Consider the following 13,340-nt stretch of genomic DNA (forward strand, 5'->3'; position numbering starts at 1 on the left):
ACATCTTACGTAGCCTGCCCCTTCTCCACCTCCCCACCTCTTTCATTTTCTTGTCCCTTCCAGACCACCCCAGTTCTCCCCTTGACTCTCAGGCTGTCCTCAGTCCTCCCAGACTGCCCCCCCATCTCGCCCCCAGCCCCTCTCCCCCCACCCCGCAATAGCACGCATCAGACTGGCTTGTCCATCTCATGTTTTATTGTAAAAATGTTAAAATAAATTACATTTGACATCATTGCCAGTATGTACATACAGTGTGTGTGATTCCAGGACAGCCAGCAACACCCCAGCCAAGTGGGGTCAGGAAAACTAAGACGAGCTCGTTAAAACATTTCACAGAAAAACAGAAGGCCGCTCCTTCCCACCCTGATGCTGGGCCATCATACCCCTGGGTTACAGGCTAAGTGGGGATGGGTGGGGTTCTGGCCCTCTTTGGTCCTGCAGCATTGGGGAGGGGGTTGAGAGGCAGAGAGGGTATCTGGGTGGCACCTCCTGCCCAGCATCCGGTCGCCTGCGACCAATGCCCCTCCCCAACTCTGACACCATGACCTTAGCTGAGGTCACCGAGAAAGGCCCAACCGGGTTGGGGGATAGGAGGGTGAACATTGGACATCCCGATCCTTGGGACCCCACTCTTGCACCTTTTCTCCCCTCTGGCTCTGAAGCCAACGAGATAAAAAAAAAAACAGCAATTCATTTAAAAACTAACAAAACACAACATGCAGGGCAGAGTGGGCTGGCCCGAGGGTGCACCTCACGAAGAACCCAAGAACTCTGCCAGCCCCTCACCAGAAACAGTCCGTCTGCAGTTTCACATTATCTTTTGCTCCTCCCATGGCAAATCCTTTCTTTCTTACACAGACAGACGGACAGAGACACACACACACCAAACAGCAGCTGGAGGGAGGAGGCTGATTCACATATTTGGACATTCCCCACTTGTGAGCCAAGGGTGATCTGGGGAGCGGTGAGGTCACGGGACGGAAGGGTGGAGGCAGGTTCAGCCGGAGCTGAGCCCACTCCTGCAGCTCCCCCGCTGCCAGCTCCAGGAGCCCCAGCCTCTCTTTCTGCCACCACTTCCTGGGAGGCAGAAGCCCACGCCTGCCATTGCTTGGCCAAAGGGTGTCTGGGACAGGGAACCGGACTCTGGGCTGCGCTCCATCCCAGTAAGTCCACACAAGGGCTGAGATGCTGGGCCACACTTGGGACTTACTCTGAGTCCCCCGTAATGGGAGTGTTTCAGCACCTGCCTGTTAGCTCCCCTTCCCCAGATGGCCTCCTCCCTCCTGAGGTCTGCAGTATGGGCGACAGCCAGGCGGATGAGGTGGGACTGGGGGACGGTTAAACACGTGCCCCAGGCGGGGCCCCACTACTGCTGAGGTGCTGAAGTGCCCAGCCCCCAGCCCCACCAGGGTCTTACACCACCCTCACCCTCTCTCTGAAAAGCCTGGCTCAGTGCTGGGCGCACAGCAACCTGTTAATACTGGTGAACTCAAACGGCCAAGGCCCCCAACCTAAGAGAACCGTGAGACAGTCTTAACCGAATGACTGGGCAAAGACCCACGCAGGTGCAGGCCTCCCCGGGATCAGTCCTGCCAGCCCACGTGTCCGTGAACCCCCAGATCCCCCAACCATGCTCAGGACAGACGCCTCCCGCTGCCAGGGCGCCCGTTCCGCTGAGGAACAGAGGCCCTGTCCTGGGTGCACCGTGTCTGACCGGTAGCATCTAGCTGCAGGGGATGAAGGTGAGGAAGGCCCCTGGCCCCCTACTCCCAGTTCCAGGGCCACACCCCACCAGGGGCCAGGGTCCCAGCCATAGCAGGACACCCCAGGTTGAGGAGAAGAGAAGCCATGGAAGGTGGGGTGGGGAGCCGGCCCCACCTCACGTGCCTTTGGGGCAGTTTGCCTTGTTGTACTCGTTCATAAGCTGTTCGTAAGGCACGGAGAGCTCTGACTCAGTGCTGGTGAAGGTGGACTCATCCGACGAGGGGAACTCGCCCAGGTTCAGGGGCACCTCGGCCGTGGCCCCCTCCTGGGGCCTCTCCTCCCCAGCCAGGTTGTCCTCCAGTGAGGACTTGGAGGTGTCCTCGTCCGAGAGGCCGGCCTCCTCGTTCACAAAGGTGATGCTGACGTTCTGGAAGATGAGCGGGTGGTAGTCCTGGGCGTCCCACGGCTCGCCCTCCTCGCTAATGCGGTCCAGCTGGTTAATGAGCACCTCAGAGGTCGGGGAGCCCTCCTCAGGGGGCCCCGCCCCGGCCTCCTCCCCTGGTGGCCGAGACACGTGGCCTTTGCTCCTCAGCGTCTGGGACACCTCTTCCAGGCTGGGCACACGGTTCTTGGAGTAGACCACCAAGGGGGTCAGGGAGGTGGGCAGGGCTGTCAGCCCACCCCCCTGGGGCCCCAGGCCCGGCCCTGGGACCCGCTCCCCACCCCCGCCCGTCTTCATTGCCTTCTTCCCGATCTGCTTGATGAGATCATTGTAAGTCTCCTCCTTTTTCGACAGAAAACTGAAGATGTTGACGTCCTTGGACGCCGCACCCCCTGCCACCTGCAGGGCCTTCCTGGAGTGTGGGGAGCTCTCGAAGGACTCCTTCCGGCGCCGCCGCCGCTTCTTAATGGCCTTGTGCACCTCCACAAACATGCTCACCTTCCAGTTGACAAAGAGGGAGAGCCAGGCCAGCCCCAGGTAGATCCAGAGCTCCACGAAGTAGCGGTACAGGGCGTGGTAGTTGGCGCTGGGGTTCACACCTGAGGACGGGTCAGGAAGGCCAGAGGGTCAGGAAAGGGCCAGCGGGGACCCGGAAACACACAAAGGCCAAAAGCCGTGTCACCTGAAAGTGGACACCGCAAGAACACAGAACACCGACGCGGACGCACCAGGAAAGAAAGGAGGCCTGTGCTAGAAGCCGGACACCCCATCGTCCCGAGAACCCCGGCTTGGTCACTCGTGTGCCTGTCCCAGAGCCCTGCCTGAGCTTCCTCAACTACCGAAGGTCAGGAGAGCGTCTCCCTGGGGTGGGGGAGCTTCAAGGGGGAGGGGCTCTGGGGAGGCTGGGGATGGAGCCAGCACTCGGGTCAGGAGCTAAGCCATGAACGTCGGCCTTTCAGATTCACCGACACTGACACTTGGCTGCTTTGTGTACTTTTTGGGTGTACGTGTTACAGTTCAGTTAAAACCTGGATAGAAATTAAGTGACAGGGCAGCTGGCATCCTCCTGCTGGGGATGGACTCACTAATTTAATATAAGTGAGGCTGACAGTTGGGCCTGGGATGTCCAAGAGCACGGGTCCTAGCAGGAAATATCCCGGACGGCCTTGATTCTCCTTCTGGTGACGTCTGGCCTGCCTCCTGACTTCCTGTATCTACCCTCGTCCTACTGGTTCCTCCTATGGCCTGGAGGGCTCTGCCCTCTCCACACCCCCACTTCCATGGCCAGGCTCCAGACACCTCCTCCAGGGAGCCCTCCCAGGTCACCCTGCACAGCTCTGGTCACTCCCCTACCCTCCAGGATCACGGAGATTTCACTTTACACCTCCAGGCATGTTGATCCATATTATTACGTATGCTGTGTCCCCCTTCCTGCCCTGAGACTGGGGAGAAACTTGGAAAAGGAACTGGAGGAAGGGGGCCACTTCCAGAGTGGGGCTCCCTTAGAGCAAGGGCTATAACCCCCTCATCAGACTGGAGGGAGTCTGAAGGCAGGGCTGTCTCCCTTGCAGCCAGGAGGTGCTGTCCATCTTGCTCAGGACTCCGGTCATAAGCAGGTTATGATGACAACCGGGGCACACTAATATAGCCGGGCCCTACCCACTGCACTCATGAATAGCAACTCATTTGATTGTCCAAAACCCTGTGAGCTATGCACCGTTACTTTTTTTTTTTAACCAATTTTACAGATGGGGAAACTGAGGCAGTGGTTTGGTGTCTTGCTGGAGCTGAGAAAGTATGATTAAACACCCTTCTGTGCTTCCCTGATACGAAGGGTCCTCCTTAGCCTGCTCTGGGCCCCAACAGCTAGACAATGGCAGGGTCATGCCTCCGTCTAAATTTATCTCTCAAGACAGCAGGCTCAGATCTGCCAGGGTCAGTGGAGTGTTCAGGCCTCTCTTTCCTGCTTCTCCCACCCACTCAGCCGCCCCCTCCCAGCATTCCGAGTCTCCCCTTACAATGGGGCAGGAGGGTAGTGACCTGTCCCTGGCCCTAGGAAGGGGGAGGGGAGAGATCGGAGGTCCTGGGGCAGAGGTGAAGGTCAGCTGGGCAGGGCAGCAGGCACTGAGGGAGCAGCCACTGGGCCAGTGCAGCCAAACGGGGTGTCAGGAAGATTAAGAACCAAGATGCTGTGCAGGCCACAGGCACAAGGACATGAGTGGCTGGAGCCGACAGACAAAGGGGCCAAAGAATCTTATCGCCCGCCCGTGTGGATTAAGTAGGGGAGGAGTGGGAGGGAGGGAGGGTCCGGGCCGAGGGAGCAGGGCAGCTTGGGGGAAGGCCTCTCTGGTCTTTAAGCTCCCAGTGGCAAGAGCAAAGTTTCTGGTCTCTGACCCAAGCATCCAGCACAGCCCCCTCAGCGCCTGGGAATGATGGGAGGAGGCAGCTGTGACGTGGACCCTGCAGGCAGAAGGCTCTACCTCCAGCCCCCAGTGCACCTAAGCACCTAAGCTCAGGAGACGGGGGAGAAGAGAGGAAGAGACCAGACGCCAAACACGAACAGAGAAGAAGGAGGGAAAAGCCACGTTCCAAGAAAGAGAAATAGAAAACGTCTGCAATTACTCTGTGCCTTGGTTTCCTCTTGCAACTGGCAGGATCCCACTGGGTGGAGGCCCAGGACACTGGACGCCTACCAGGGCCCCCAGTAAAGGTCAGCTGAATTGAAATTGGAGGAGAAGCAGAGAAAGACAGGGTGGGGAGGCAGAGGCAAGGGGCAGGACTCACCGGCCACGAAGTCGCCGAAACCGATGGTGGAGATGGTGATGAAGGAGTAGTAGAGGCCCTCGATGTAGTCCCACTCCTCGGTCACCATGAACACGAAGGGTGGGATCACCAGGTGGACCAGCACGCCCCACAGGATGAAGATGGCCGTGCACGTGATCTGCGCCTTGCGCTGAGGGGGACGGGTAGGGAGACCAAGTCAGATGGCGGTGGAGACCGGGGGGAGCCCAGCAGAGCACCCAGAGGGCCGAGGAGGCAGCCAGAGGTGAGGCCGGGTGGGCACCAGGCCTGGGAGGCTCACTGCCCAGGGGAGGGCGCTGGTGGTGATGCTCCCAGCCTCACCCAGGAGGGCAGCGGGCTCTGAAACTGCTCCCTTGCCACCTGTCCTGACACTTCTGTCCAATTCTGAGATCCTTCCCACCCCCCCATCACCTGCCAGCGTCCCCCCATCTCTGCCCAGGACCTAGGGGTGGGGACATACCAGGCTCACGCCTCTCTTGGTGAGGAACTGGCCCAGCCTCTTGGCACGTCCCCCGAAGAACTTGCCCAGGGCACTGATCCATGTCAGACAGAGCGGCACCCCAAAGAGACCATAGAAGACACAGAAGAGGCGCCCGGCGGGGGTCTTGGGGGCCACGTTGCCATAGCCTGAAGAAAAAGAAGAGAGTGAGGCCGACAGAGCCACGGCGGGGGTGATGGACCCAGACTCGGAGTGGCACCTGCCTCCGCTGCCCCTGCCACACAGCCAGCCCGAGGAAAGCCCATCCCCTAAGGTCACTTGACACTGATTAATATCAATGCTTCAGAAATGGAATTTCCCTTGACCATGCTAGGATCAGGATCATTTATAGCAATTATGACGGTATGGGCTATGTCTCCTCCGTCAGACTGGGAGCTCTCTGAAGGCGGACTAAGCCTCCACCATCAGCAAGTCCTCCACGAGTCCGTGTGGCACCCTTGCGCAAGCTACAAGGCACAAGTTAGTAGTTTCTCTGCGTAGACACCCCAGAAGCACTGTGGTAGACGGTCTCCAAAGACGGCGATTCTTAATTCCGTCCCTTCTTATGCTCACATCCAGCTGGCCTCTAATTCCCCTCCCTCTGAATCTGGGCTTTAGTGACCTGTTCATGGCATGTGGCAGAAGGGACCCTGAGTCAGTTAAGTCCTTATCAGAAGCCTTGTTGCTTCTCCCCTTGATCTCCTGAAATGCTCACTTTGGGGAGTCTCCCTCTTGAAACCCAGCTGCCATACTGTGAGATGCCCAATCATCCCCAGCTAAGCTCCCCAGCAACAGCTAGCATCAACTACCAAACATGCGATAGAAGAAGCCATCTTGGACTTCCAGCCAACTGGGCTTTTGTGGATGACCACGGCCCCAGCCACTCCAACTACCACGGCATCAGAGACCTCAAGCAAGAACCAACCAGCCAAACCCCATCAACTCACAGAATGGCCGACAATAATAATAAATTGTGTTTTAAGCCACTAACTTCTGAAGTGGTTGGTGATGCAGTCATAGATGACCAGAACAGACACCCAGACTGGTGAATAAGCACGGGGTGCATTTGTGCAGTGAGCAACCTGCTCGAACTCTGGCTGTCAAGCTGTGTTGTTTCTACTCCAAAGCCCAGGTCAGGACTTCTAGAAAACAGTCTCCTAAGCATGGCCAGTCACCAAGGACTTACTAAATCTCCAGGGACGTGTCAGAAGGACAAAGTGCAGCTGGCCTGATCTTAACCTTGACAAGGCCATGTGACCAGAGTTGGACTCTTACAAGATCCCGGAGAGCTCGGACGGGGAAGTAGGTATCCTGAAGGTCCCAGAAGACTTACCGATGGTGGTAATGACCGTGGCTGCAAAAATCATTGCGTTGGGCCAGTTCCAGTTGTTGAAGGTCTGGTTCCCTGTGATGGCCACACCCTGTCCTGCAGCATCAGATACTATCTAAAAAGAGAGACACAATGAAGGTCAGAGAAGAGGTCAGCACTTTATAAACTTCCTTATAAGCATTCTTATTTAATCATCACAATAACAAAGTGACAGTTACTGTCTCCAATTTAGGGGTGGTGAAACATTTTATAGAGGATCAGAGAGGTTAAGTGATTTGCCCAAGGTCACACAGCTGGTAAGAATATGAACCCTGGCAATCCGGCTCCAAAGTGCCTTCTCTCACTGAGCCAGTGCTTCTCAAACTTACTAGAATCACCTGGAGGACTTCTTAAGTACAGCCTGCTGGGCCCCACCTCCAGAGGTTGATTCAGTAGGGCTGGGAGGGAGTCAGAGAATGTGCATTTCTAACAAGGTTCCAGGTGATGCTGATGTTGTGGTCCCGGGACCACAGTTTGAGAACTGCAGCAGACTCTTCTGCCTCTGAAAGAAGGCAGATGTGATGCAGACAAACAGGAGGACCTCCGGAAAAGCATTCTACTGCAGGGTTGGCCTGGGAGGGACCGCCCCCCACACCCGACATGCCTTTCACCCCCACTGTCAGGACACCTGCTAAGGTCAGCTTGGTAAGCTCTTGGGTCTGTCCTCCGAGGGCGGACATATCAGCTGGCCTCCTTTCTCCCATGCCTGGGACTCTGTCCTCTCCCCCCTACAAGCTCCCCCTTCCCTCCCTTCTCTGGATCCCTTTCTCTCTGCCCTGAGCAACTTCAAGGTTTGGGCCAGGACATGTCATCAGAAGGTGGTATGTACTTTTCAGGGTGACAAATTCATGCTATGAGTCCCCACGGAGCTCCCGGCAACTATGGGTGGCAGCAGGTGAGAGGTCACCTGGGGAAGTGCACTGGGAGGCCCCCAGAGAGGCCTTCCTTATCTGTTCCAGGAACACAGGCAGCTGCCAAACCTGCTCACCGCCCAGGCCCTGCCTGTACCCCATCCTCCTGCGCTACCTCCCTTCACCCACACCCACCACTGGCAGGACCCGGACCTCAGAAGGCGGCTCCCGAGGAGGGGCCAGGATCCACTCTCAATTTGGGGTCCTGCCCCTGCCCCCCTAGGAGAGCCCCAGGATGGACCAGCTAAGAAACCAGAAACTCAGCCAAACTGCCTCTAAAAATCAAGCCTAGGACCGAGAAAAGACAGAGGAGTGAAGGATGGAAGCAGGAGGGAGACGGAAGAACCGGAGTTCTCCCTGCAGCACGACTGAAGTTTGGTGAGAAAAGAGGGAAGGGTGGGTTGTCCTGAAGGAATGTGCAGTTTGCAGCGGCAGGCCCGTGTAAACGGATCTGCAGACTTTGTAAGGAATTTTCCATGATGACGTGCTCATCTGACAGGCCGTCAAACCACAGGGCTCACCGCCCTGCCTCCCCCTGCTATTTCCTGAGCATCTCTCTGCAAAGTGGGAAGTGGGGACGGCTGCCTTCACCTGCCCTCAGAGAGCGGCCACCAAGCCGGCCAGGCCACTTCCACGCAAAAGCACCAGGACGTTCAGATGCGAAGAGGCCAACAGGTCTATCCTGTTGGAGGTCCACCCAAAAGGTTTTCTAAACCATGAAATCCACGTTCGAAACAGGAGAATGAAAAGTCCCAGGGCCCTGGATGTTAATGTTAAACAGATGGCAGGGAAAGCAGAACTACTCAGCTCCCTTTGGCCGCAGCCTTTGTTATCTCAGATATCCATCTTCGGGGGGGGGGGTGCATGGGGGGGTGCATGGGGGGGGGTGAGTGCAGCATTGTCAGGAAGCACAGCCCAAGACGGATGACAACTGACCAGGAAATCATGGGCCTGGGGCACCACCCCTGGTCATCCCCATGGAATCCCGGAGGAACAGGAAGGATGTCAGAAGACAAGTTGCCCCCCCCCCGCCACCCTACCCCCGCCTTCTCATACGAACGAAAAGGGTGGATTCTAGAAACTCAAACCTGAACTCTTGCTGACTCTTCTTTGGAGACAGCAGAACGTTTGGCATATTCAAAGAGGAAGTGGTGGGCACTGGAAGCTACTAGCACAGGTTCACCAGAGCAAGTCATGCTCAGCTAAGTGCATCTCCCACCCCAAAGAGGCTGCAAAGCCTTGAAGTTCAGTGGAATGCAGTCAGTCTGGATAGCAACAAGGCAACTGAACAGATGGGCTTAAAGATATTCACGTGGACAAGACAGAGAAATGTAGGGAGGAACCGGGGTTAATCCGGGTCCACGTAAAGGCAGATAAACAACCCCAAGAAGTACTGATCATTATCTGCCTGGCCTGAGGTCTCCATTAAGCCAAAGGCCAGGCCTCTCCAGTCTTTCAATCTACAACACAGTAAGGACAAAGATGGCTGACCAGTTTAATCTGCAAAGGATGCAACACTGGGACAAGGCTGGGATGGGAAGATAGCTAACACACTGCAATGGCAGTTTGGGACTCAAAATCATCTGGACTGGAAAAATGGGCCCAAACTAACAAGATATGGCTGTCTTTTAAATTTTTCACGTCTTACACTTTGGGTTAGAAGGCACTGACCCATACAGGGTTGAAAGGGAAAGTCCTTGGGTTTCAGCTGACCACAAACCAACAAACACTGGTATGGCTGCCAAAAGAAAAGCAAATACAATCTCAGGCAGTGTCAATACCTTATCTCTTCAGGGCTGGGAGGCAACGAGCCCATTGTCCTCTGCAGGTGAGGCCACATGGGGGGCACTCTGTTCCATTCTTGGGTGTCGGACTTCATGATATGTTAACCAGCGGGCCAAGGTGCCAGAGGGAACGGGGGTGGCTGTTTTGGATAAAGAGCTACCTCAGAATGGATTGCCCTTGGCAGTCATCCATTTCCGATCATGGAAAGTATTTAGACCCAGGGAGACCAGCACACATCAGCGATGGTGAAGGTGTGACTGGAACAGGGGTTCTCAACTGGGGCGGTAGCACCCTCTGGAAGTATCTGGAAATGCTGCCTGAGTATGTGCCTTGTACGTGCCGGGCACTGGTCCGGGCACCAGGGGGAGAGCAGTGAAGGGACGAAATCCCTGTCCTCCCACACATCTACTCTAGTGGATGCCGGGGGTGCTCCTGACATGAGGCGAGCAGGGACCAGAGAGGTGAGATGCCCTGCCACCCACAGGACAGCCCCACACGCCACGTCCACGCTGCCCCCACTGAGATAACACTGGATGGATTGCCAAAGGCGATCTGCGACTTGGGGGTCGCTTAGTAAGGGCTAGGGAGACAACAAACGTAAGAGCTGGCAAGACAGGGTAACTGAAGAGGGCGTTATGGTTGGGAGCTTTGCAGTAGAAAAGCTGGCTTCCTGCTCTTCACCCCACCAGTGGTGTGTCCTTTGGGGCACAGCCCTCAGACCCAGCCTCTGCCCTGGGTTATCAGGGAGCCACAGCCCCATGTGCTGTCCCCCTGACCTCCATTATCTCTCCATGGTCACCCGGGGGGGGCAGACAAAGGGGACATTCTGAAGGGCCCTAAGCCCCCCAGGGCCAGAAGCACCACTCACCCTGACGACAGGGCAGTGGCGGAAGTTATGTCCACTGGTCAGGTCAGGCGACTGTGGCTGAGAGGTTAACTGGCAGAACTGGGCCAGGTTCTAGACTGTCTCTTGCAAGTCAGCCCGGCTCCCCACCTCTCTCCCTTCGCTGCTCTCCCTGTCCCTGGACGCCCCCAGCACCCCTGTTGTTGCCTTCTCTCTGCCCACGGGTCCCAAGCAGCTGGCCTGGGAATCAGCCTGGCTCCATCCCAATGCTGGGGAGACAGGCAGGATTTCAGTGCTGCTGTGCGTCAGACGCCTCTTGTTGGGGCTTTTCTATATGTTCCCTGACGGGCTCTTCCTGCGATTCTGCCAGGCATCACTTGACAGAGGAGGAAAGTTAGGCTTGGGGAGCAGAGGTCCGGATGTGAACTTGGGCTGCCTGCTCCCTGCTCCCACCCCGCGTTGCTGTGGCTTCAGTCGGAACACCTCACTGGTTACGGTCAGGGTCCCACTGGCCGGTGGAGAGGTCCCCCAGAAGAGAGGGGCTTGACCCAGGACTGAGGCCATCCCTGGGTGAGGGGGAGCCACTGGACACAGCATCCCGTCCCCTGGGTTAGGGAAACAGCTTTCTCAGGAGACGGCCCCTGCTCACTCACAGGATTCTTTAACTTGGCTTCCAAATTCACACAAGACAACATCTTCATTTTCCACATATCCCTAGAGAGTGCTGGGAGAGGGGGATGCCGCACACAGCCCAGGCCCGGCTCTGGTTTGAGGATGGAATAGAGCTCTCCTCCCCGCCTGTCACCCTCGTAATAAAGCGGCTGTGATTTACTGAGAGGTGAAGCACTTTAGGTGCCTTCAGCTCATCTTTAAGGAGGAGACAATCCTGCTGGGAAGACACCATCATCTTTTCCATTTTGCAAACGAGGACTTAAGGCTGAGAAGTTAAGAAAGTAGCCTAAGGTCGGGATGCTAAAAGCAAGGAAGCCAGGAGTACAGCCTGCCTCATCTGGGCCCTGGCCGCTGGTACCCCACCCTTGTCCCACACAGGCCACAGGAAGGAGGCCAGTGCATACCTCCACCCCTTCGCACCACCTGGAAGAACAGTGCCCTAAAACCAGCCCATCCACTCAGACCTGAGCCCTCCGGGAGGAGACATTCCCGCCCCTGCCTGTGGCTCAGGCAGCATGCTGCCCCAGACACCACCCTCCCAGAATCTCGCTGTCCATGCAATCTGGGTTCCCCACGGCGCCTCATCCCCCAGGGGTCCGGGGTTTCCTGTGCAGAGGCAGTGCCAGGCCTCCCCATCCTGGAGATTCATTCTGCAGAGTTGCAGGGAGGGCACATCCCGTACCTGGTGCCCACCTGCAGACATGGGCAGCGGGGCTGAGGTCGGGCCTTTGCCTTCATCAGGCCAGTGGGGAAAACAAGTCCAGGTGGCAGCCTGCCTGCGGACAGCAGCTAGGGGCACCCACAGGGCCACCGCCCTGCCTGCGGACAGCAGCTAGGGGCACCCACAGGGCCGCCGCCCTGCCTGCCTCCAGCTCCCGCGGCAGACCTCACGCTCAGGTCGCAGGGGCCCCTTCCTGCCATGTAGGATCGGCCTCCAGGATGCCCTGGATGCCAGCCTGCACTGGATCCGCGCTGCGTCAAGGTACACAAGCGGACACCCCTCACCATCCTGGGCTGCATCCATCCCTAATTCATTCCGCCTCCGCTCACTTGGTCCCTCCGGCCTGGAAGGGGAATGAGACTAATGTCATGTGTGCACGGTGCCTGGCGGAGTAGGAAGAACCTTTAATGTCCCTCTCACCTGGCCCTCCCAGCCACCTTGGGAGGTGCGCAGGGCATGGTGGATTCCTCCTCCTTTCATAGATGATAGCTCCTATTTGAAGAGTAGCTGATATCTGAGCACTATTTTATGACAGGCACAATCACAGCACTTTAAATCACTCGGCTTGTTGAGTCTTTATAACCTTGTAATGTAGGTACTCTCACCTCCATTTACAGCTGAGGAAAATGAGGCACAGAGGCTAACTAAGTAACTTGCTAGGCAGTGGTGGAGCCGGAGCGTAAACCCAGGCAGTCTGGCTCGTAACCCCTGTGCTGTCCACAGCTGGGGAGAGGGGACAGGGGGTGCAGGGTGGGTTTCTCAGCTACAGAAGTGAAGCCGGGTCTCTAGAACACAACCAGGCAAACGCAAGGGAAACATCCATGGGAATGCAGAGACCACCCCCCAGAAGGTAAGCTCCATGAGGGCAGGACTTTTATCTGCGGTATCCCCAGAGCCGAGGACACTGCCTGGCACATAGTAGGTGCTCAACAAACATTTGCTAAAGAAGTGAGTAAACAAACTTGAATGAATGAGGATATCTTCTCTGACCTCGACTGACTCACCCTCTCACGTCCTTCCTTCAACACCTTCCTAGCATTATTCTGCAGGTGGATTTAATAAATTCATCAGCAACAAGGGGCAGGGCTTTATCCAGCAAGAGGGCGGGAAGCACAGTCAGACCCCTGTAAGAGTGTGGCTGGCGGGGTCAGGGGGTGAATGCAGGGCATCCAACGTGTCGGGGGGGGGAGGGAAGGGTGCGGTCAGCAGGCTGCAAGAACAGAGGGCAGGGGGGCTGAAGGTCCTGGGGGTCGGGGGCTGGGAAGGGGTGAGGTGAGGGAGGCAAACAAAAGCCCCCCATCCAAGAGGGCAGAGCGGCTGGCAGTGGGGCTGGGAGAGTCCCTGGGGTGACTGGAGGGACTGTCCTTCCTGCAGGAAGGGGAGGCCTGCCCCCTCCGGAAACTCTCCTAGGGGGCTGTGGACGTGTGGAGAACAGGGAAAGGAACAAAAGGGGGGCGACAGGCCTCTCTCTCGAACCAGACCTGGCCCTGTCCTGGGAGAAGATAATGGAAACGTGGGGCTGCCCTGGGCGTGACCTGGGCGGGCGGCAGTCCTCTCTCAAATGCTGGCACCGAGCCTCTGGGTAAATGACGGCCTATCAGCCTTAGTTCCT

The 13,340-nt window shown here is 57.0% G+C and overlaps 1 protein-coding gene across 1 annotated transcript in view; it reads right to left on the reverse strand.

Annotated features, from left to right (window-relative positions):
• Positions 1–353: 353 nt before the first annotated feature.
• The window catches only part of KCNK5 (potassium two pore domain channel subfamily K member 5), a 35,961-nt gene continuing 22,974 nt past the window's right edge, over positions 354–13,340 (reverse strand). Inside the window, exons 2-5 of the mRNA XM_030870829.3 lie at positions 6,760–6,871; positions 5,409–5,575; positions 4,931–5,099; positions 354–2,745 (exon numbers count right to left, since the gene is read on the reverse strand). Coding sequence (XP_030726689.1) covers positions 1,880–2,745; positions 4,931–5,099; positions 5,409–5,575; positions 6,760–6,871 — 1,314 coding nt within the window. The 3' untranslated portion in view covers positions 354–1,879. The remainder of the gene's footprint in view (positions 2,746–4,930; positions 5,100–5,408; positions 5,576–6,759; positions 6,872–13,340) is intronic.

The sequence above is a fragment of the Globicephala melas genome, chromosome 11 (assembly GCF_963455315.2).
Source record: "Globicephala melas chromosome 11, mGloMel1.2, whole genome shotgun sequence".
Classification (NCBI taxonomy): domain Eukaryota; kingdom Metazoa; phylum Chordata; class Mammalia; order Artiodactyla; family Delphinidae; genus Globicephala; species Globicephala melas.